General features: G+C 37.0%; 1 protein-coding gene across 2 annotated transcripts in view; it reads right to left on the reverse strand.

Annotated features, from left to right (window-relative positions):
• Nucleotides 1–4373: 4373 nt before the first annotated feature.
• The window catches only part of mdfic (MyoD family inhibitor domain containing), a 53393-nt gene continuing 33403 nt past the window's right edge, over nt 4374–24363 (reverse strand). Inside the window, exons 4-5 of one of the 2 annotated variants that reach the window (XM_003221210.4) lie at nt 21973–22242; nt 4374–8474 (exon numbers count right to left, since the gene is read on the reverse strand). In XM_003221210.4, the coding sequence (XP_003221258.1) occupies nt 8227–8474; nt 21973–22242 (518 nt within the window). In that variant the 3' untranslated portion in view covers nt 4374–8226. Of the gene's footprint in view, nt 8475–14596; nt 15648–21972; nt 22243–24363 lie in introns of those variants that run through there. The other variant, XM_008111160.3, reaches the window with a different exon arrangement.

Consider the following 24363-nt stretch of genomic DNA (forward strand, 5'->3'; position numbering starts at 1 on the left):
CCTTTAGTGATATAATACACTATATTTCTTCTAAAATCTTAAGAAATGGAGCTATAAAGTGAATTCCGCGACATGTGAGCGTGTAGAAGGGCAAACCACAGAACACTTACTACAATGCAATCTGTGCCCTGCGACATGCACAGTGAAGGGAGGACCTTCTTCAGCGACAACAGAGGCACTTGAAGTGCAGAGTTTCTGGTCAAAAGAAATTTAGTATAATGATAAGTGTTTTGGTTTTTTTTTAACTGTGATTTTAAAATATGCTTGGGTTTTTTAATACATTATAACTGTATCCTCAATTTGCTTCTGTCACGATAAATAAATATTCTAAAATGTGATGAGGATAAACTGCATATGCCATGACAGATGTGTTCTAATTAATGCCTCACTGTAGACTATAGCAAACAATATTTTTCTTATAGGAAAAATTTTATCAACAAAAATGTGTGATTATTGATTACTCCCACTACATAATATAAATTATTATTATTATTATTATTATTATTATTATTATTATTATTATTATTATTATTATGTTTATTGGTATACCGCTTTTTCTCTCCATAAGGAGAGCTAACATTAAAAGCATTACAATACAATTTTAAATATACAAATACAGTAGAGTCTCACTTATCCAACATAAACAGGCCGGCAGAACATTGAATAAGAGAAAATGTTGGATAATAAGGAGGGATTAAGGAAAAGTCTATTAAATATCAAATTACATTATGATTTTACAAATTAAGCACCAAAACATCATGTTTTACAATAAGTCTGCTACTTATTGGGGAGTGTGGCTGCACTTGTGTTGTTGTTGGGCGTGTTGGTCCACTGAACGTTGCTGCCTAGAGAAACAGTTGTGGATCCAGGTGGGAGGCTGACTGCGATGGATAATAAAGAACGTTGGATAAGTGAGACTCTACTGTATACAAGTATTAAAAAAAATTAAAATAGTATTAAACATAATTAGTATTAAAAACAATTCAAATAAAATCCAATATATATAACACTAGCTGTGCCCGGCCACGCGTTGCTGTGGCAAAGTATGGTGGTATGGGAAATAAAGTATTGAGGAATTGGTGGTAGTTAAGGTCAAGGGTAAGGTTTTCCCCAGACATTAAGTCCAGTCGTGTCTTACTCTGGAGGTTGGTGCTCATCTCCATTTCTAAGCCGAAGAGCCGGCGTTGTCCGTAGACTCCTCCAAGGTCATGTGGGATGACTGCATGGAGCTGCGTTACCTTCCCGCCGGAGCAGTACCTATTGATGCACTCACATTTGCATGTTTTTGAACTTCTGGGTTGGCAGAAGCTGGAGCTAACAGTGGGGGCTCTCTCCGCTCCCCCAATTCAAACCTGTGGCCTTTCAGTCCAGAAGTTCAGCAGCTCAGCGCTTTAACACGCTGTGCCATCAGGGGATATTATTTCCTAAAGGTTGTGAATATACAATATTTCTGATTGGTTTTTTTTTGTTTGTTGGAGGCAAGTATGAATGCTACAATTAGGAAAAATGATTAGGATATAATGGCCTTGCAGCTTTAAAGCCTGGCTGTTTCCTCCCTGAGTGAATTTTTTGTTGGGAGGTGTTAGCTGGCCCTGATTGTTTCCTGTCTGGAATTCCCTTGTTTTCAGAGTGGTGTTGTTTGCGATATTTTATGTGCTTCTACTGTCTGTGGCCCTGAGAAAACAGAGGATTTTCCAGACTTTGATGATGGGAATACTTTGTTGGGAGGTGTTAGCTGGCCCTGATTGTTTCCTGTCTGGAATACCCTTGTTTTCAGAGTGATGTTGTTTGTGATATTTTATGTGCTTCTACTGTCTGTGGCCCTGAGAAAACAGGATTTGCCAGACTTTGATGATGGGAATACTTTGTTGGGAGGTGTTAGCTGGCCCTGATTGTTTCCTGTGTGGAATTCCCCTGTTTATTTACTGTCCTGGTTTTAGAGATTATATTGTTCTGCATTATTCTATCCCAGTAATTATTTCATATTAAAGAAGAATCTCACTTATCCAACATTCACTTATACAATGTTCTGGATTATCCAACGCAGTCTGCCTTTTCATAATCAATGTTTTTGTAGTCAGTGTTTTAAATTCATTGTGATATTTTAGTGGTAAATTTGTAAATACAGTACAGTAGAATCTCACTTATCCAATATAAACGGGCCGGCAGAACGTTGGATAAGCGAATATGTTGGATAATGAGGAATTAAGGATAACCCTATTAAACATCAAATTAAGTTATGATTTTACAAATTAAGCACAAAACATCATGTTAGACAACAAATTTGTCAGAAAAAGTAGTTCATTACACAGTAATACTATATAGTAATTACTGTATTTATGAATTTAGCACCAAAATATCACGATATATTGAAAGCATTGACTACAAAAATGCGTTGGATAATCCAGAACGTTGGATAAGCGAGTGTTGGATAAGTGAGACTCTACTGTAAATACTACATAGCATTACTGCGCATGGAACTACTTTTTCTGTCAAATTTGTTGTATAATATGTTTTGGTGCTTAATTTGTATAACGATTACCTAATTTGATGTTTAATTGGCTTTTCCTGAATCCCTTCTTATTATCCAACATATTCACTTATCCTGCCGGCCTGTTTACGTTGGATAAGTGAGACTCTACTGTATATTTCTAATCTTATATTATCTGCTCAGAACTGGATTATCTGAGGCCCCTTCTTCACAGCTGTATAAAATGCACACTGAAGTGGATTATATGGCAGTGTGGAGTCAAGATAATCCAGTGCAAAGCAGATAATATAAGATTATAAATGGGTTATATAGCTGCGTGGAAGGGCCTTGAGTCTACACTGCCATATAATCCAGTGCAAATCTGATAATCTGTGGAAGAAGCCTAAGTGAGGCCTAAATCTGCCTGTCCCCTAACTGAAACCTGGCTGTCCCTTGGTTGCTAGGCAACCAAGTGGGCAGAGATTAGCCCTCTAAACTGGCAGCAATTGGATAAAAATAATTATTGCTCTCCCTCTAATTAGGACTTTATTTTTCTTTTCTTTTTGTTGTATCAACCTTGAGGCGTGGATGATGGATTGTGTTGTTAAATTTTGAGGTTGGGGGGTCTGTACTTTTGTTGTTTTGTGAATTGCCGTGATGCCATCACTCTTTTATATATATAGATATAAATGTAGCGTTTGACCATTAAACGCTTCACACATTCAGAGTTCACACAAGCCACAGTTGCTAAAAGGGGTGGGAGTTAATTTCTCAGAACTCGGTGTAGGATGGCGGGCAGAAAGAATAAGGAATGTGAGCACCTCTACACTTGTTGCTCGTAGTATTGACTGGCAATGCTAGTGGCTCACAGAAGCTTCGAAAGACAAGCCAGTAGGTAATGGACAAGACAGTAAAAAATATGTATGTGACTGGGTTGCTTATAATGTAGATATATGCAGCTTGGGACAGCAAATGGAATGTGCATGGTTGACCTCAGAATTATTTTTAAATATGGTTTTAATAAGTAATGAATGATTTTCTAGTAATTACATCATGAAGCTTCTTGTTATGCACTTTCAAATGCTCAATCAAGTGTGTTGCTCTAAACACAGCAACACCAAGAGAGCCAACTGTACAAGGCACAAAGCATTACATGATCATAAAACAATTATTTAAAACTAATTTTGCATTATACTGTGAGGGCTTTGAGTAGTCATCATTGTTCTACCCCTTAGATGCAATCATGATTACCTAATACTTATCTGTAAATCAAACATACTTTTGTGCAAGAGCTAGTAGTAGCAGTAATAATAAACCAGAAAGTCTCAGTGCACAGTCAGTCTTTTGTGTTAAAAACATCCACAACATATACATTTTCTTAAAATATGTTGTTCAACTTGCATCTGGAAGCCAGGGAAAGATACTTCTGATTCTGTATTTACAATAATCTCCAGCAAATTTTGTATCTCAATATATCTGGAAGGCAGTAAGTTGGCGGAGGCATTCTACTATGTGTTGAAGGACAGAGTATTAAGTTTTAATAATCTAAAAAGGAACACTTCAGTAAATATATCAAATGTAATCAAGCAATTTTAAGTGTCATTCCACCTAAAAAGAATTACAAAAGGCATTAAATTGGTCATTTAGTACTCATATTACCGATAATTAGAATGAAATTACTGTGACCAAAATTATTTCTTCAAGAACTTAAAAGTTCAGTACGTTAGGTAGGGGTAAATTCTTCCACTCTTAACATCCAAAACCTTTTTGGTGTACAAACAGGATAGTCAGTAATGAGTGTTAACAGGAAACCAGACTAAAAACACTGTCGGTTTCTTTATACAAGCACTAGCATAGTCATGGTATTAAAACACAAAACTAAATAAAAGCAGCAAGCAATGGCTCAAAATAAATTTCTTTATTTCCATATAGTGTTTTATATCAATGATCCAGTTAACAGAAAAGGTTAGATAGGGGGGGGGGGGGGAAACTCCACCCTTTTTATATACAGCTTCCTTAGAGATGGTTTGAATTGAGAAAAACATCATGATGGAGAATTTTAAGAAATGACATAAAGACAAGATCTTGAACTATACGCTAGTATGCTCTCTTGCAGAGAAAAAATTTCACAAACTACTAATATTTCCACGATACATAGCAGTAAGAGCTATTTAGCACGTCAAACAAACTAGACAGTCAAGATTTATTTGGGGGAAAAACAGATAATCTAATAATTCCTGGCCATCTGAAAAGTGCATAAGGAAATATAATACTGGAATGTTTTCACACAAATGACAAAACAGAAAACAATTTTATCGCATTTTTAAAAATATTAACATTACCAATTATTTTTTCTAGAATTTTCTTGACTGAACTTAACAATGACACACAAAAAGTTATAAAAATACTATTTAAAGATGATGAAAACATAATCTGTACAGATATATCTATTACAAATCACAACAGTACAGTAAATTCATTTTTCAAGAGTCAACAGTCCTGGTTAATAAAAGCTTAATTCATAATATTCTTCTGTAAAAGTCAAAGACATATAATGATGGTTGCGGCACACACACAAAAATCAGCGAAGTTGTTCTACAGTTTCTCAAATATACTCTTTGTTTAGCCTGGTATTATCAAAGAATGAGGCAACCTAGTTTAGTCTACTATGCCTTATAAATAAGTGAAAGGATGTTTGCTTGAGGAAGGGTATCTTTCCCTTTTCCAAAATACATGCACACTTCCCAATTCTGCAACAGAAAAGACTTCCCAATGTGCTATGACTCCCTCTTGATTACTATGGTACTATCACATCTTCAAAGGTGTTATACTGAAAGAAATAGAGGGGGGAAAGACAACATCCCTCCAGGCACTGCTATTTAACTTAACATGCGTCTGCAGTTTCAGGTATACTTCAGACCACTCATCTCTTGCTGGTTTGAGCTTTCTGTTCTCTTCCATTTACATCTGCTATAAAATTTTCTGTTACTAAAATATTAATGAAATGACACCAGTGTAAAATCATTGGGTTGGATGCAAATAACCTACCTCCTTTAGATGTTTTGAATATGGAAACCAATTTCCCCACCTCTCCCTACCTGCTTGCAGACACCCCCGCCCCAGCTCTAGTCTTCAAACGTAGATCTGGATCCAACCCAAATTTGTAATGATATTTCTTTTCCCTGTGAAGTACAACAGATGAAAGTTCAGGATATAATCTTATTCTTGTAGTAGCAATAAATGGGAATAACAGCTCCCAGAACAAAGAAAGATATTTGCTCTGCATGAGTATATGATAGAAGCAAACAAGTAGTTCCAGAAAATATGGAATGATCTTGTTATGTTTTCCTTTTTTTTTTTCAGTAACAACTCAGTAGTAAGCATTGGTAAATCAGTGTTTGTAAGTTCAGTCTTCACCTTCCATTCTTCTACATCTTTACAATGAAAACAAATGGCTGATGCTCTGTTTGGAACTGAAAAAGAAAAACACGATCTACAAACTTGGGCCAAAAATAACCCAAGGCAGCACATCACTGGGAAATTGGTACTAACAATTAACAACCTGGATTACCAGGAAGGCTAAATAATCACAAGGAAAACTCCTCAAAATGTTGAGATAAATTGGCACCATGCTCAGTCTGAATTTCCATTATATCACCAGAAGTATTTATTACAATTGAATATAAAATATACTCATAAACATTCAGTAAAGAACCATCACTTTAAGCCAGAGCATGATATTCCATCCCCTTTAGAGTAGTGCCAATCCAATTTGTGGTCCCTGGACTGGTGCTGGTTTGAAAGCCATCAGCTGCTGGTTCCTTGAATTTCCAGGAAAGAACAAAGCAACTGTATAGCCAATGGACACAAATACAGTACCAACTCTCACACAAAATAGCTTAGGTTTTAGTGCTTGAGAGAACTTCAAAGACTTCATGAAGTCTCCAGTCTCCACCCATTTCAAAACTTCAGAAAAAATTACCAGAATCTTATTCTTTGTATGGTGAATCACTTCTCGTATAATAATCTAGTTTCACTTCCTTTCAGACAGCCAGTTTTAACCCATTGTTGTTAGTGGAGGAGATGGGTTGGCAGCCAAGGCAGTATGTATTGTCCTCATGCACATCATTCATGTCTCTTAAATCATTACAAAAAGTATAAAAATAACCTGGCAGGCCTTTAAGACTGCAATTCTGTTCTAACTTGTATGAGGTTTACTTTGGGAAAGACCTATACAGGAACATACTGTAAAAAAGAGGATTTTGGAAAAGTCTCCTTGTATCCTGTAAATAAATTTGTTCAAGCTCTGTAAACGATCAATCAGAATATTACTGATGTACCTTACAAAGACTTAATGTATGCAAAATACAAGTATTTTTTCACATTACAGTTAAAACATGAAGAACATACAGCAGTTACATTGAAAAATAGTTTGTTTTAAAGCAGAAGCTAATACAGGTTGAGAATCTCTTATCTAAAGTACTTGGGAACAAAAGCATTTCGCATTCAAATTTTGGAATACATAACGCGATGTTTTTAAGATTGGACCCAAGTCTAAACAGGAAATGATTTTTGTTTCACATACACCTTACAAACATACCCTGAAGGGATTTTTTGTGTTAGGAGTGACTTGAGAAACTGCAAGTCGCTTCTGGTGTTTTACCATCCTTATGGGAGGCTTCTCTCATGTCCTCGCATGGAGCTGGAGCTGATAAAGGGAACTCATCTGCACTCTTCCTGCACTTACCAGCAACCTTCAGTCAGCAACCCAACCTTCAAGTCAGAGGTCCTGCCAGCACAAGGGTTTAACCCACTGTGTCACCAGGGGCAAACCAAGAATGGGCAACTTGGAAGTCCCTGAACAGACTCAGAAGTGGAGTGGGCAGATCAAAAGACAACTTGGCAAGGTGGCACTACCTGGAGGAATCCTCCACCTTGTGTGACTGTGGAGCTGAACAAACAACTCCGCATATGTATGCTTGCCCACAATGCCCTGCCTCATGTACGGAGGAGGAGTTGTTTAAAGCTACAGACAATGCGGTTGCTGTTGCCCGCTTTTGGTCCAAAACTATTTAGTTGCTTGTGATTTCTTTTCTTTTCTATTTATTTCCATTATTTGAAATGTATTTGCTGTACCAATGCTTTTGACACGAAATAAATAAAACCAGGGGCGCCACCCTGAAGGTAATGTTACATACAATATTTTAATAATTTTATGTATGAAATAAAGTTTGTGTACATTGAACCACCAGAAAGCAAAGGTGTCACTATTTCAAGTGTGGAAGATTTTGAAGGCTTTCAAAATTCAAAATAAGGGATACTCAACCTGTATTTGTCACTGAGAAATCATTAGTGGGAATGGTTTACTCTAACCCTATTGCTTTTGAACACTTATAGGCACTTAGTAACAAAGAGGTGATCAATTCATAATGGGGGGGGGGGGGAATCAGGCACTTCTAAAGGGCTCAGTGTTATGTCTTTATCAAGACACAATGATGATGAAATGGTTGCTTCCATTACTGTAGGAAAAGCACAGAAAATGAATCGTAGGACACATTTGTTCTTACCGGCTTGCATTCCTTCAACTATTCTTTAGAATGATGTCAACAGTGCACATAACTAGGTTGCTGTGAGGGCATTTAACAGTGTCATTTGAAAGGATGTCTTTAAACACACACACACACACATACAAAACATCAGCGATCTCTCAATTGTTTTACAAGATAAAAATAATATAAAGGATAAATAAGAACTTATCATGATGGGAAACAAATCCCACAGCACTCCATGCAGATTTCCAAACAGTCCGATGATTCACAACAAGCATCCATTATGCCACAGTCCATGTCACACGGGCAGTTGCAGTCGTCTCCCATTTCTTCTCCGCAGCAGCAGCAGCAAGCTTCGGCCGGGCAGATACCACAAGACGCTTGTTCCAGGACAAGGCTACAAAGGGTGATGAATTCGCAGAACAAGCAGGCCAAGATGCAGTGCACACAGCAATCTTGAGAGATTGTTTGGTGGGGAATAGGTAGGGGAAGAGAAGCAAACAATAAGTGAATGTACATTCTATTATGCCCTTTCCAAAAGGAAATAAAGGCCAATTTCTGTCATTTGTCTGCAAAATCCCACTTCTTCCTGCCCACATTACATAGTTCACATTCCTTGTCTTCTGCTTATAGGCTATACAAAAAAAAAAAAATCAGAGGCTGAATATTGAGAAGCAGGATACATTAACAGGTTGTAACCATTTTAGGACGTATCAACATAGCACAAAACTACTGACACATCAATGAAAGCATTAAGGTCCAATAGCCAGCAAAGAAGATACAAATCTCAAGCAAATAGAAAAAAGTGTTAAAGTGGGATGGGCTACTATATGCTTAGCATTACATTTATATTACAGCTAGCTCTGCATATTTGCAGCCACAAATTCAACCATCTTTGGCTTGAAAATATTCCAAAAATCCCCAAAAGCAAACCTGTGATGGCACGCTGAGGGAAAAGGTAACTATATGTGTCTGGCTACTCAGCGGCTGTCGGTTTACCCTATGATGCACTTTAAACCCTTTAAAGTAAACACACTTGAAACTGAATAAAGATAACCAAGAATATGTTTATTGAACAAATGCAGTGTTAGAAATAATATGAGGTAAAATCATGGAGATATGTCACTAGTAAGTAAAGGTAAAGGTTTCTCCTGACGTTAAGTCCAGTCGTGTCCGACTCTGGGGGTTGGTGCTCATTTCCATTTCTAAGCCGAAGAGCCGGCGTTGTCCGTAGGCACCTCCAAGGTCATGTGGCCGGCATGACTGCATGGAACGCCGTTACCTTCCTGCCGGAGCGGTACCTATTGATCTACTCACATTTACATGTTTTCGAACTGGTAGGTTGGCAGAAGCTGGAGCTAATAGCGGGCGCTTACTCCCAGGTTGAACCTGGGACCTTTCGGTCTGCAAGTTCAGCAGCTCAGCGTTTTAACACACTGCACCACCGAAGGCTCCTTCAGAATATAATTCAGAATATAAATGGCAAAGCATTAAACTATAAAGTTGTGAGGTGAAACACTCCAAATTATAATGAAATAAAACTATATTGATTGTGAATGAAGGCTATAAAGACTATGAGGTAAGTACTTTCTTTGGCTATGATGTCTTATGGTAAGCACAAGCTGTGAGGTAAGCACTAGCTATGAGGTAACTATAATAAGCACATTACTAAACTATGAGGTAAGGTAAACACAGAACTAAAAGCTGTAAAGGCTGTGTGAGGTAAGCACTAGCTATGGTGGTAAATACAAGTTATGATATATACTATCTAAGTACGTGATATAGGTTGCCTGTTTGGTTTGCCAGGCCAAAAGAAACCCAGGCAATTCTCTGACCTATCTCTAAGAAGTTTTGATCTGGAATGAAATTGGAGGGAAAAAAGGCCTCTAGAGATGAGCTCTCAGACAGCAGGGCTGAACCATCTTACCCAAACTTACGGGGGAGTTTTAAACTCCACCCCTAAAATAAGAGCAAATGGAACAGTCCATCCAAGAGCAGCAAACCAGGAAATGAGCAGGAGAGAGAAAAGCTATGTAAGATATCACAAAACCTTTTTAACATTTTCTATAAGGGACTACAGTATACCACTGTATATGATAGGACTTGAGCAACCACAGATTTTGGTATTCACAGAGAGTCCTGGAACCAACTTTAGCTGATGTCAATGGCTGTAGTAGCATTTATTTGTTATCTTTGTATTGTTTCCTCCAAAGAGTTCAAGTTGACATACATATACTCTATTAGACCAAGATCCTGGGTTGGGTTTGAACCAGCAACCTTCAAGTCAGAAGTCCTGCCAGCACAAGGGTTTAACCCACTGTGCCACCGGGGACTCCACTTCAGAACTGACTTGCGTATATTAACTATCTAGGGATGTAAAGTTTAAATCTAATATTTTTATTTAAAATAAAAACAGATTTTCTGATATACTGAGACATCCCATATAAAAATGCTGTAAAATTTATTTATTTGCTATATCTCATCGCATAATAATTGCACACCTGTTTTCGAGCAACAATAAAATGCATATCCCTGGCATAATAGTCACACTTTTAGTTCATGGTGCAAAAAAAAAAAGGGGGGGGATATGTAGTTTTATTTTTAAATATATTGCAAAAAAGGATTTGGGGTTTTGGTGGGTTTTTTCTTTTGCAAATGACATGTTCACTACCAATTGCTCATTTAATCAATCAAAGCCAAATATATGAAAACTTACTTAAAAACATGCAAAAACTCCTGCCCAGCAGTGAATTTTTTTTAGAAGATTGACCTCTCTATTATAGTCTCAACCACTTGAAGGTTTATGTTGGCATTGTGCTTCAGTTCACAAAGGCATCAACAGCAGAAAATCAAAAAGTATGCCCTTCATGCTCATAAATTGATTTTATCTCAGCCCAATGAACATTTTAATTTTTCCCCAGATTGAACAGCTGACTATACTACCATATCACAACCTATATTACAAAACTCCCATCCATTCAAGAACAGTTGTTAATGTGATAAAGGGGGGTTGCTATTTGTTAAAAAGACCCCCAAAGCCCTCTGAGCTCATGGAACCAGTTTCTCATTACTTTAGACAGAGACACTGCATCAGTATCCAAATCTAATATAAAAAAAGACTGCAGAGCCCAGTCCTGTACAATGGAAAATTTTCTTCTCTGGTTTTTGTGTACCCAAATTTTACTATTTTTTTTTAAAAAAAAACAACCCTATTTTAAAGATGACAAATATTTGCAATCTTGTACATAGCAGGTTACAAAACGTAGTAACAGAAGCAGAGATATTTTAATTCATTGAACCATAATGATCTACATGTCTGTTTAGAAGACAAATGCACTAAGTTCAATGGGACTTAGTCCCAAATAAACATATAGTATGAGCCCCTTACCCATGGATTCAATATCCATGATTTCATTTACCTACACTCTTAAAAAATACTCCCTAAAGGTATTTGTGGGTCTCTCTAGGTCCTTCAGTGTGATTCTATGGTATGCTTCTGGCCCAACTATAGCAAAATATAGGGATCGCTAATATCTGCAGAATCAGGTATCCATAGGGGAATATTATCAATCATAGACATGGGATTGTACTGTTTTGCTGAATATTTGAATGAATATTCAGTCGCTTCCGACTCTTTGTGACCTCATAGATCAGCCCACGGCAGAACTCCCTGTCGGCGTCACCTTCGCCAGCTCCTTCAAGGTCAAGCCAGTCACTTCAAGGATAATATCCATCCATCTTGCCCTTGGTCGGCCCCTCATCCTTTTTCCTTCCATTTTCCCCAGCATCCTTCTCTTCTCCAAGCTTTTCTGTCTTCTCATTATGTGGCCAAAATACTTCATCTTTGCCTCTAATATCCTTCTCGTTCTAAACCTATTTCTATCATGTTCTGGAAAGTTCACAAAGGAACAGATATCTAAGTTGTTTATGCTGGCTGGAGATGATGAAGGCTATCAGAACACACTGGGTAGAGACCAGGTTGGGAATGCTTGCTCTAAAAAAAGAGATAGAAGAGGTGCAACTTATGGTATTTCTGCTGTCATTTCTGAATTCAAATGAAAAGGAGTAAGAGAATAAGAATATTCTTCCACCCTGTGTCCAGAACATTCTCTTTCTTCTCTTTCCCCACATGAAGAAAGCAGCAAAAGGAGAAGAGCTCACTAACTGAAAATAAACATTTGTTATGTTAAAAAAAAATCAAACACTACCACTCTGTTACAATACAAGAACATATAGCTTCAAAAAGTTCTAAAATCTGTTCCATACATCCCAGAATATCTGCAGTGGATCTTTGCAGAGCACTTTTCTATATGAGCTATTCCTTAACATGTACATGATCCTCACCGACCTCACCATCATTCAATAGCAAGATACAGAACGCCCCCAACATCCAATGTAGTTTCAGGAGGGCTTTGCTTTTTCTTTCTTTTCAAGAAAACAGCATACAGATTTTTCTTCCAGACTTTAAGGGTGTCTCTTGTACTACACACTTAGAGTAATCTGTCTTTAACCAGCAGCTCCAGCCTATGAATTTTTCTAGTCCTATGAAATGCTATACTAAAGAACTCATTAAACTGCAAGTCGCAGGATCCCATAGATTGAGCCACGTCAGTTAAAAGTGCCTATGGCATTATTGTGTGCGTACTTTAGATTATGGACTACATTTTAGTTGGTTTATCATTTTGTATGCAAATATATAATGAATTTAAATGTAATATTTGGTCTTTTTGAAAAGCTGGGACAGATCTTTACAAAATCTTAATTTAAAGATGGGGATGAGAAAATATTTTCTTTAAAGTATCATTACAAATGTGATTGCAATCTATACATATACACATTTTGCCTTAAATAATTTTACTCACATTTGTTATCCAGTATCTACAAATGGTGGCTAGAAATGCACAAACACTTCAAGCTGAATGTGGCATCATGGGTAACAAAAAGGGAAAGAAAAACACAGCAAGCGAAATGGTAAAAAAGATAAGAGTGCTTGTGTGTATTAAATGGGGTTCTTTATATGAAGAATAAATGTACCTATAAGTGACCTTCATCCAAAGCTCAGCAGATATGACATGTGAAGTGAAGCTAGGGAGTACAAGTTCAGTGAAGAGGACCAAAGCTAGATTGATGGGTATTAATTAGCTTGTTGTCATGGAGATTGTACTTGAATAAATCTAACACAATTTCCTCTCTGATTTTTTTTCCCTAACACAGAGGGGGTTCCGAGAGGATCAAATAGTTATCCAGGCCTTGACACTCTTCGAATTTGAATGTTTTAAATATGTTTCCATCACAGAATTGGATGCAAATCTTTTTTCAGGAAAGATATTTAGTTTGTATACATCTTGGTTTTTGACAAGTTCACAGGCAAAATTGCCAATAAATAAATAAATAAATAAATAAATAAATAAATAAATATTGCAGCAAAATGAATTAATCCAAAAGCACTTTTTAAAGATGTAACATACATGTGGTTAAAAAAAAAAAGTCAGAATGCTTGGGAGGAAAGCGTTGAATGTCATTATTGCGAGGAAATGTCAGTAGCAAAAATAACAGTGACTGGCTCAGTGTCTCAGCCTTCCAAAGTGAAACCCAATTGGAAAAAAACAGAGACAAAAATACCCATCCAAGGATTGTAACTACTTTTTCAAAAGTTCATTTCAGTTAATCCTGAAAAGTGATGCTTTATTCTATTTGTGTCGACAGAGAGAAGCTCTGGTATAAAGATACTTTATTCTTAGCTAATTAGCAATAGCTAAATTTTTCTACGCAGGTCCATTTACAAAGAGAAGCGGGGCGCTATAATGACTCTGATTGTGCAGACCATTAATGGATGCTAATGTAGATTGTTTTTGAAACTCTCTTTTTTATACACATTCAGTTCACTCAGGTTAGGTAGCTCTGAGAGCTATACTTTGATATTCTATGCAACCTTTCATGAAAAAAAGGACACAATTTTCCTAACCTGTATTTTTCCTAAATAATTTATATATTGCAATACTGTACTCTCTCTGGACAGTGTACATGCTGCTGATGGGACCAAAGTACAGAATGCTGTTCAACTTCTTCTCAAAAGCAGCCCGCTCCATCACGTGGCACAAACACATTTGAAATCAAAAGTTTGAAAGGGAGAATGTAGAAACAGCATGGGTGACTATCATTCAAAAATACATTTTAGATATTGCACTAAACAAATTCTTAGGCATACCCAAATGGCCAATTCTATCCCCAAGTCTTATGTACTTCAGAATCTGAATTCTGAATAAAATTTTATTGAGTAAATACCCACTCCGGTTCTTAAAATGGCCCCATAACATATTGAAAAAAAATAAATAGGATTCAACGCCTCCAAATTCTCCAAAGATATGTTCCCTCACTTATCACTGGGGTGAGGTTCCAGGACCATCCGCAATAAGTGAAAATCCGCAAAGTAGGGATGCTATATTTATTTTAATATTTATACATTATTTTAGTAGTTATACACTATTTTAAGTCTTTATCAATCAATCGTGTGTTGATAAATTGCCTCCTTCTCCTCTCATTGCCACTTGGGCTCCTTTTCTCTCCCTTCGGCTTCTCCTTCATCCCTTCCTTAGACTGTAAATTGTAATTTTTTATGATTTATAATAGTCTTTTAGAGTTAACTGAAAACCCCAAAAACAAATCCACGGAAAGTGAACCGCGAAGTAGTGAAGAAACACTGTATATCGACAAACTCACTGTTATAGGAAAATGAAACAATGTTTCTTCCCTAGAGGACTGTCAATTCAACTGTTCACTAAAACTGGTAAAAAAATTATTTAGATTTTAAACTATGCAATTTTCCTTAACTTTTTAAGTTTCTCTTGGTTGTAAACATATACATTCCCAAATGCTTTAAAATTCTATGCATTCAAAGAAATGCTTGATCATAGGGTGGGACTTCCATCCTACTGTTGAAGAAACATCCTACTATTTTTAAAAAACTCAACTCTTATATACAGAAAGTTAGTAAAATACACATAGAGTGCTTGTCAATGACAATATCAATTACAAAATCACTTTCACAGTGCTCACTATAGCATGATTAAGAAGAACTCTGCTGAATCATGTTAAGTGTCTAGTATCCCAGTTCTAAGAGTATCTATTCAGAAACTTCTAAAAACAATGTAAATGAAAAGCCCTACTTGTTCAAGTACATCTAATATTTAAACATAAGTATTCCATTTTAGCTGTAAGGATGATAATAGCTACTCATAAGCAAATCCTATATGCATTTCACAAAAGGGTCTTTCTGATGCAAGTGACTAGCAATTATTCTTTTTTCTAATGTGACAGGACTGGCACCATACTGTGTCCATTGGTTGCAATTGTTTCTTTCTTCCTTGGAAGCTCTCTTGTGATCTCTCTAGCCAACGGTGATTCCTAGAGAGCTTCCAGACACCAATCCAGGGGGGCCTACTTTGAGTAACACTGACCATGAATTCCATAAAACACTTGTTACCACCTTCTTTTGGCATCTCTATATTAATTTGCTTGAATGGCTGAAAATTCTAGCTGGAGTTGATTTGGCTCTTTTAGCCTAGTCTGTCAGTTGTTTTTATCCACACAAATGTTACCTGGTTGTTAAGGAGTTTCAAAGGGAAGTTCTGAAAAGGATAAATAAATCCAGTGGAAAAGAGAAGTGATGGCATTGCTACTTGAAATGAAAATAAATGAAGGCAGTGACACATTATAACCATGCAGTACAACTACACCTGGACACCAATTGTTCTACTTTCCTAATCTGAAGCCCCAATACATCTAGCTATTTCTCAGAAGGAAGTATTCAAACCTCTTTGGCTATTTTGAGTGCTATTGTCTATGTCTTCTCCAGCTCTATAATCATTTTAGATCTAGAAGCTAGAATTTTACATGACATTGCTTTTATTTACATCCTTCGACGTTATGTTCTTTTATCAGTTAACCTATAAAGTTTTTTCTTTTTTTGTACTTCCCTTTTCATCATAAAGGAGTCCCCGGTGGCGCAGTGGGTTAAACCACTGAGCTGCTGCACTTGCTGACTGAAAGGTCAGCGGTTTGAATCCGGGGAGTGGGGTTAGCCCCCACTGTTAGCCCCAGCTTCTGCCAATCTAGCAGATTGAAAACATGCAAATATGAGTAGATCAATAGGTACTGCTCCAGCTGGAAGGTAATAGCACTCCGTGCAGCCATGCCGGCCACATGACCTTGGAGGTATCTAAGAGCAATGCCAGCTCTTTGGCTTAGAAATGGAGATGAGTACCAACCCCCAGAGTCGGACACGACTAGACTTAATGTCAGGGGAAAACCTTTACCTTTACCTACCTTTCGTTATAGATCATCAGTTTCCCCTTGAACCCACCCCACCCCTACCCCTCTCTTCCCATCTCCCACCTGTGTCAGCTTATATCAATACATTGATCTAACTGGTTCAAAATTCTGTAGCTATCATTTCCTTCCATTTTGTCGATTAAACAATACCATTTCATATTCCATTCTTGTTTTGAGTAACTATTCAGATATTGATTTTTCCTTTGATTGATAATTAAATATCCAGGTCCCACCTTGTTTTGTCTTTCCAACCTGTAAAGTGATCCATGACTCAAATAGATCCAATAGCCTTTTGGAACCAACTCCGCTGCAAGCTTTTGAAAATTCAACCATTTAACATCATCAAATCACCCTTGCTTATATGTTTGATGAGTTATTCAATAATTATACTTTTTTTTAAAAAAATGGAAAAGCAGAACTATTTTTATGAAGACGTGCTATTTATTTGTTATCAAAGCCTGTTCAAGATGCTGAACATAAATTGCAATAATGCTGCACATCAATCTACCTCAAACAGACATCAGTTTAAAAATATCTACAACAGTATGGATGCCTCCCACATCACGTTGTAAAAACTGGCTACTTTCCAATTCTTCAGCAAAATGAACTTAATCACAGATTGTACAAATCTGTTAAGAGGTAAACAACTGCATGTCTAGAACAGAGGTCAATTTTTAAGTTATAGTGCAGGACTTTAATGGCAATTACAAAATGCTGAGTTACAAAATGCTGACCCCAGTCTGATTTCAGTGAGCTGTATTCACACAGAGATCAGGAAATTCAAAGAAACCCTCCAAGCATTCTGCTCTCTCACAGCAAGAATCAAATGGGCAAAACCTTTATCAAAGTAGCAGCTGAGGTCCTCAACAAGGCTTTACTCAAGGCCCATGCAGAGATGGGAACAGAAGTCTCCGCAGGGGTTAGAACAAGACTTGTATAGACACCAGACAGAGGCCTCTTGAAGGCCAAGGTAAAAATGCCAGCAAGAGAGGCAGGCTTCGGCCAACAGAACCTGATAATACCTTACTAGAAGCTTTGGTAATGGAGTACTGGAAACACAAAAATATTAGTTACGTTTATATCAGATTTTGAAAATTATTAAACACATACTCTAGGATTAGGAAAAAAAATAAAAATTAAGCAAGAGGAAAGATGGGGAAACATTAGGTAAAGGTAAAGGTTTTCCCCTGACATTAAGTCGTCGTGTCCAACTCTGGGGATTGATGCTCATCTCCATTTCTAAGCCAAAGAGCCGGCGTTGTCCATAGACAACGCATGGAGCACTGCATGGAGCACCGTTACCTTCCTGCCGGAGCAATACTTATTAATCTACTCACATTTGCATGTTTTCGAACTGATAGGTTGGCATAAGCCAGTCCCCAGATTTGAACTGCCAACCTTTCAGTCAGCAAGTTTAGCAGCTCAGTGGTTTAATCCGCTGTACCACCGGGGGCTCTGGGAAAACATTCCATAACCTTAATTGTGCTACTTAAGTGAAGTTACACAATTATTATTGCTACTTAAGATTGTTTTGTGGGGGGGGGGGGGTTGTATCAGAAATGTAATCTCACTTAAGTAGCACAATTAAAGGGAAACATTCCATAACTTAAACAGCCCTATTAAGAGATGCTTGAAAAGTAGCACATTGCAGACCAGGAATGATGAGCTTGAAGGGATACAAAATTAATAGGTGAGTAGCTTTAAATCTAGATCTATTCAGGACACATGGAAAGCAGGTGAAGTGTAGGAAGGCTGCAGTTTTCCCCCTTTGTAGGTCACATATCTTGCGGGCTTCTCCCATGCCTTTTTCTTCAGCCAAGCTCTGATATTACAAATGAATCCAAATAGGAGAAAAATAAGTTCTTCATATATGTAGATTTTGTATCCACCAATTCAATGAACCACTGCTTGGAAATGTTTCTTTAAAATCCAAATATTTTGCCATATCATATAAGGGACAGCATTTTATGATGCCATTGTACATAATGGGACTTGAACATCCATGAATTTTGGAATGCACAGAGGGTCCTAGAACCAAGAGCAGGAAGGCAGGATCCCAAATACAGGATGAGCATCCCTTATCTAGAAGTCCAAAATTAGAAATAGTTTACATGGATGGCTGGCTTTGCTTTCTGGTAGTTTAATATACACAAACTTGGATTCATGCGCAAAAGAATTAAAATATTATATAAAATTTCCTTCAGTTTATGTTTAAAGGAGAATATGAAGCATACATGCATTTCACATTTAGATTTCAGTCTCATCTCCAAAATATCTCATTATATACATATTGAGTGCCTTGGACCATAAGAAGATCCAACTAGTCCATACTTCAGGAAATAATGCCTGACTACTCACTGGAGGGAAGGATATTAGAGGTAAGGATGAAGTACTTTGGCCACATAATGAGAAGACAGGAAAGTCTGGAGAAGAGAATGATGCTGGGGAAAATGGAAGGAAAGAGGAAGAGGGGTCACCCAAGGGCAAGATGGGTGGATGGTATCCTTGAAGTGACTGGCTTGACCTTGAAGGAGCTGACGATGGTGACACTGACATGGAGCTCTGGCATGGGCTGATCCATCACGAAGAGTTGAAAATGACTGAACAAATAAACAAGAAGTATCTCCCTACACTCACACACAAAACTCTCTGAAATTTCAGCATTTCAGATCAGGGATACCTGTACTATCAGTGCACCTTTTATCGTTTAGTTTCAACTTTTTACTTGTCACATAATTCAGACAGCCCTGCGTTTACACATTTCAGTTTGGTGAACTTGTTTGCAATTGAATAAAGTATGTGTTTCAAACGAAGTTGCATGGGGAAGAAGAAAATTCTAGCATTATTAATGTGAATCTGCAGTATTCAAGTGCTGATTCATCTGCTTATACTCAAGACGATAGAACCTCTTGGATGCAAAAATCATCTAATTTGCTTGCGATAAATAACTACACTTGGCAAGGTAAGCCAGATAAAGGAAAGAGCTGTGAAGCATTCTCTATGGATTACATAGCAGTATAGCCAAATACATAGCAGTATGATTTTAAAAATGAACTGTCCACTCAGAAAAAGTGATGCTTCAAAATTAAATCACAGACCTAGCTCTGGTGCTCTGGCAGCTGGAGAGGCAATGCTCCAAAACCTAGATGATATTGTGGGAACACAGCCAGAAAAATAGAAAAGTGGCACTTAAATTACTCAAGTGAATGGTGGGAAGCAGTAAAGCATAAGAAAGGGCAGAGAGATGAGGGAGATACAAACTGGCAGAGGTTGAGAGCAACCGAGAAGCAAAAAATACAGAGAAACTGACATGAAGCAGAGTGCTGGGCAGAAGCCGAAAGGATTAAAGATGTCACTAGCACTAGGAGTGGTTTGGTCAGATGTAAGATGTCAAGAGCTGAAGAGTTTCTAAACAAATAGGAAGTTACTGTGTTTATTCAATGGGAAACAATCTTTTCCACTTGATTTCATGAGGCTATCATTTCATTTGCAACATCCCCAATGATTTCTCAGGTTCCGTTGCTTATTATTTTTATTATAACAGGTGCCATATCTATGTCTGGGATAAACTTTGCTTAATAATTTTTCTATGTGTGGTTGTGTATTTTCTTTTATAATATCTGACAGAGCAAGCTATTTCCTAACTCTCAACTTATGGCAATCCCATGAATATTCCATGGGTTTTTCTTAGGCAAAGAATACTCATGAGGTGGTTGGCCAATTCCTTCCGCTTAAATGCAACCTTGAGCACCTGGTGGTCTCCCATCCAAGTACTAAGTAGGGCTGACACTCCTTAGCACAACCCTTAGTGTATTTATATCCAGTAGCACTGAAACACCAATCACTTTCAGCTCTCACACTTATGTATGGCAATCTAGTTTTTAGTCCATTGCTTCATTTAGCAGTATAGACAAAGCAAGTTAAGAATTATTGAGATAGGCACTGATTTATCTAAAGATATTAGTTCAAAGGACACCAACTACATCAGCAGTTTACAAATCTATTCCTTTTCCGAAGTTTCAGTCCAAAAATGTTATGTGAAAAATTTTGCATTCAAAAACCACATTTAACAAAATCAAGTCACTGGAAGAAATAAGGATAGATCTTAGGTGTTTTTATTGGGCATGCAAGGACAAAGATAGGATGTTCTCCTGGACTATCTTTCTAAAAATGGAGCAAAGTGTATTTGGACTATTGTAATAACTAAACTACAGCCTGGAATAGTACAGATTAAAAAGAACTGCTCAACATACATAATTTCCAAACAGGTAGATATATTCTTATGGATGAGAGAATGATTTTATGAAGACTACTGCTAAGCAAAATCATAAGCTTGACTAAGTAAGTTCTTCTAGATGAGAAAATTTAGAAATGAAAAACCACTGTAACAATGCTGACGTACATATGTGAAGATATATATATATATATATATATATATATATATATAGACAAGATTTTATGTAATTTTGGGATATTACCTCTCTAATGTCTTTTCATATATCTATTAAAATTATTCTTTGTCTATTGTATTCAAACTCAACAGTAAATAATAAATACAGTAGGAGCCTCATTCCTAAATCAGACCCCAGTGAGTGCTGTATGGAATCCATGCCCAAGTCTGTTAGTGAAGGCTGGTTAAGCCACCAGTGACCTGTAAAAATAAGTTTTTATTGTTCTGTAATGTAAATTTTTAAGACAGAGTAGCTGGAGGAGACAAGGAAGCAACCAAGATGAGTTTATGTGGATAAATTTAATTCTGCCACAACTTATAGTATTATCACCTGGTATGACATGCAAAAGAAATTGGAAAGGAACAACATCGTCCTCATATAAGCTTGTCAAAATGCACCTGAATTATTCCTGGCAATAGTATAAAGTTGCTGATTGGGTCTAAAATGTACTTTGTGCTTTCATATTCTTTCTTTTGCTCTTTTAACCTATTGTCCTACTACCAAGAGTAAAGACAAACGGGAGTAAAGACTATTTTGTCTTTCGAAAATTGTGTGTCTGGGCCTTGAAGCCTTTCACTTGTTATAGCCTAAAGCAGCATACAACCAACATATTATCAACACCAAGATGCACAAATGTTTGAAAGCAGGAAAATTCTTGTTTCAATTTCCTACAAATACTTAACATTTTCCTTTTGGAAAGTAACTTCTATTCTGTTGTAATAATTTCTGTTTGCTTCTGGAGCACAACTAGAGGATTTTCAATTACAGTAGAGTCTCACTTATCCAAGCTAAACGGGGAGGCAGAAGCTTGGATAAGTGAATATCTTGGATAATAAGGAGAGATTAAGGAAAAACCTATTAAACATCAAATTAGGTTATGATTTTACAAATTAAACACCAAAACATCATGTTATACAACAAATTTGACAGAAAAAGTAGTTCAATACGCAGTAATGTTATGTTGTAATTACTGTATTTATGAATTTAGCACCAAAATATTACGATATATTGAAAACATTGACTACAAAAATAGCTTGGATAATCCAGAAGCTTGGATAAGCGAGGCTTGGATAAGTGAGACTCTACTGTACTTTTAGCTGATTGTGCAATTATCAGCAGAAATAGGGTTTGCTTTTTTCATGTCAAGTTTACTTATAATATTTTAACTTACCTTCCGGTAAAGAACCTGCTTTATGTGAATATGCAGTGCTTTTCTTGCTGCTTCCACTGTTAACAGATAAGCTGGACTGGATTTTTTTGTGCATTTTTTGGGAAACAGGAGCTGAGAACCTTCTGCTGCCATCTGGTATGCCAGGTTTGACTCCATTGCGAAATCCACTCCCATGATTCGGACATGCATGGCCATTTTGTATTTTGCCAGTTTCTTCCTTACACTTTTCAAGTGGCACAGCATTTGGTAGAGGCAAACGTTGAGGTTGTGCTGTTAAGGAAAAGAAGAGTCAAAAATGATTAACTGATAACAAATATGCAGGGCAAGCACTCTTTTTTTTCTTTAGTCAGTAACTACAGGTGTGTGTGTGCGCGTATATACACCTTCAACTTACATGGTGACTTATGGTGAACCCATGAATTTCATAAGGATTTTTTAGACAATGGTTACTCAGAGGTGGTTTTGCCAGTTATAGGCAAAGTAGAGTCTGGAGGCACAGAGACTAAGGAGCCATATGAAAATGGGCACTGGAGAGTAGAGTAGGGCACGAATCCTGTTTCATCTGTTTCTTTTGTGGTTTTGTACCATTTCATCCATTCGGATTGCACGGAACAGTAAAACGGGAACAAAAGAAACAGTGAAACAAAAAGCAGACTGAAACAGTAGCCATTTGGTTGGTTGATTTTCAGTGCTTGGCTGTCGGCCCTGGCTCGCAGGGCCTTCAGGCAAGTGCTCATAATCCCTGTTTTCCCGGCCTACGAGCATCAAGTGCTCGATGTCTCATAGGCCCTGCAAACCAGGTCTATGAGCCATCAAGCACTCAATGCTCATAGGCCAGGCTCGCAGGGCCTGGTGCTTTGCCGCCCAAGGCCTGATTTTTTTTTTTCAGACCTTGGACATAAAAGCTCATTTGTATAGGCACCCGTTTCCGTAAGCGGCGGACAGAAACGGGGCCATACGAATGGAACAAACAGAAACGGTAAGTAATTCTATACAAATGTACAAGCCTATTGGGGAGTCTTTAATTGGATATCCTAATATTTTTGTTAAAATAGAAAAGACACTTGACTGCAATGCTGGGATAGGTTGGTTTATGGATCTGTGCTGGAAAAAGTTTATTAAACTGCCAAAACTATGTTTTGCGGGACATTCTGCGGCACATTTTGCTATAGTTTTTCAATGAATATCTCAGAGTCTCAACCAATTCAACATAATTTGTTGCAGCCACAAAAATGAAGTTTCTGAAGTACAGTAGAGTCTCACTTATCCAACATAAATGGGCCGGCAGAATGTTGGATAAGCGAATATGTTGGATAATAAGTAGGCATTAAGGAAAAGCCTATTAGACATCAAATTAGATTATGATTTTACAAATGAAGCACCAAAACATCATGTTAGACAACAAATTTGGCAGAAAAAGTAGTTCAATATGCAGTAATGCTATGTAGTAATTACTGTATTTATGAATTTAGCACCAAAATATCACGATATATTGAAAACATTGACTACAAAAATGTGTTGGATAATCCAGAACGTTGGATAAGCGAGTGTTGGATAAGTGAGACTCTACTGTATAACAATTACTTTCAAAGTAAGTACTATACAATTAATTAGGAAATGGCACTTTCAAAGCAGGAACAGAAAATTTACCTAGTGTAATGCAAGCTTTCTCATGGTTTTATTGGGAAAACCCTTGACAAAATTTTTTAGTCAACTCCACTTTTTAGAACCAAGGATACCTCAAAGCTCCAATCATTCACAGGTGGTTATACTAATTTTACATGCCACAGGTACTCTGGGAATTCAATAGCAAAATTAATATAAACTTTTTGTAGCATCATAAAACAGAATAGCATTTGGATAATTCCTTTTGCATGTATTGGCAGAAGCAACTCAATCACTGGCAGAAAACAAAACTCAACATTCCCCACACCTAAACAAAACTATTAAATATTGTTTAATTCTGCCTACTGGGGTATTAATAAAGAGGTAATCATTTCAGGAATGCGGATGCATCTTGCCACATCACAGCCTAGCAAGTAGACATAGTACTAGTATTGTTGATTATAAAATGCTATGCTTCACCAAAGGGAGAGCCATTATCCATTATCAATAAGTACGCAAACTGAATACAGGAGGAATTCTGTAAATATAAATGACAATGTTATTAGAACTCACAGTTACAGCCTTACAAATCTAGCAAAATTTGGAAGTGGTTGTTTGCAACTGTTTACATTTCCATGTTGCAGAACAACACAAAACATGATCTTATGTTCTGGTTTAAACATGCAATTTATTTTGTCCATTAATGTGCAATGAGAAAAACATTGAGCTATATAATATTATTTTAGTTTAATTGTGTTAGCTTCACTAGTATCAAAAGATTAAATT

The sequence above is a fragment of the Anolis carolinensis genome, chromosome 5, assembly GCF_035594765.1.
Source record: "Anolis carolinensis isolate JA03-04 chromosome 5, rAnoCar3.1.pri, whole genome shotgun sequence".
NCBI classification, from domain to species: Eukaryota; Metazoa; Chordata; class Lepidosauria; order Squamata; family Dactyloidae; genus Anolis; species Anolis carolinensis.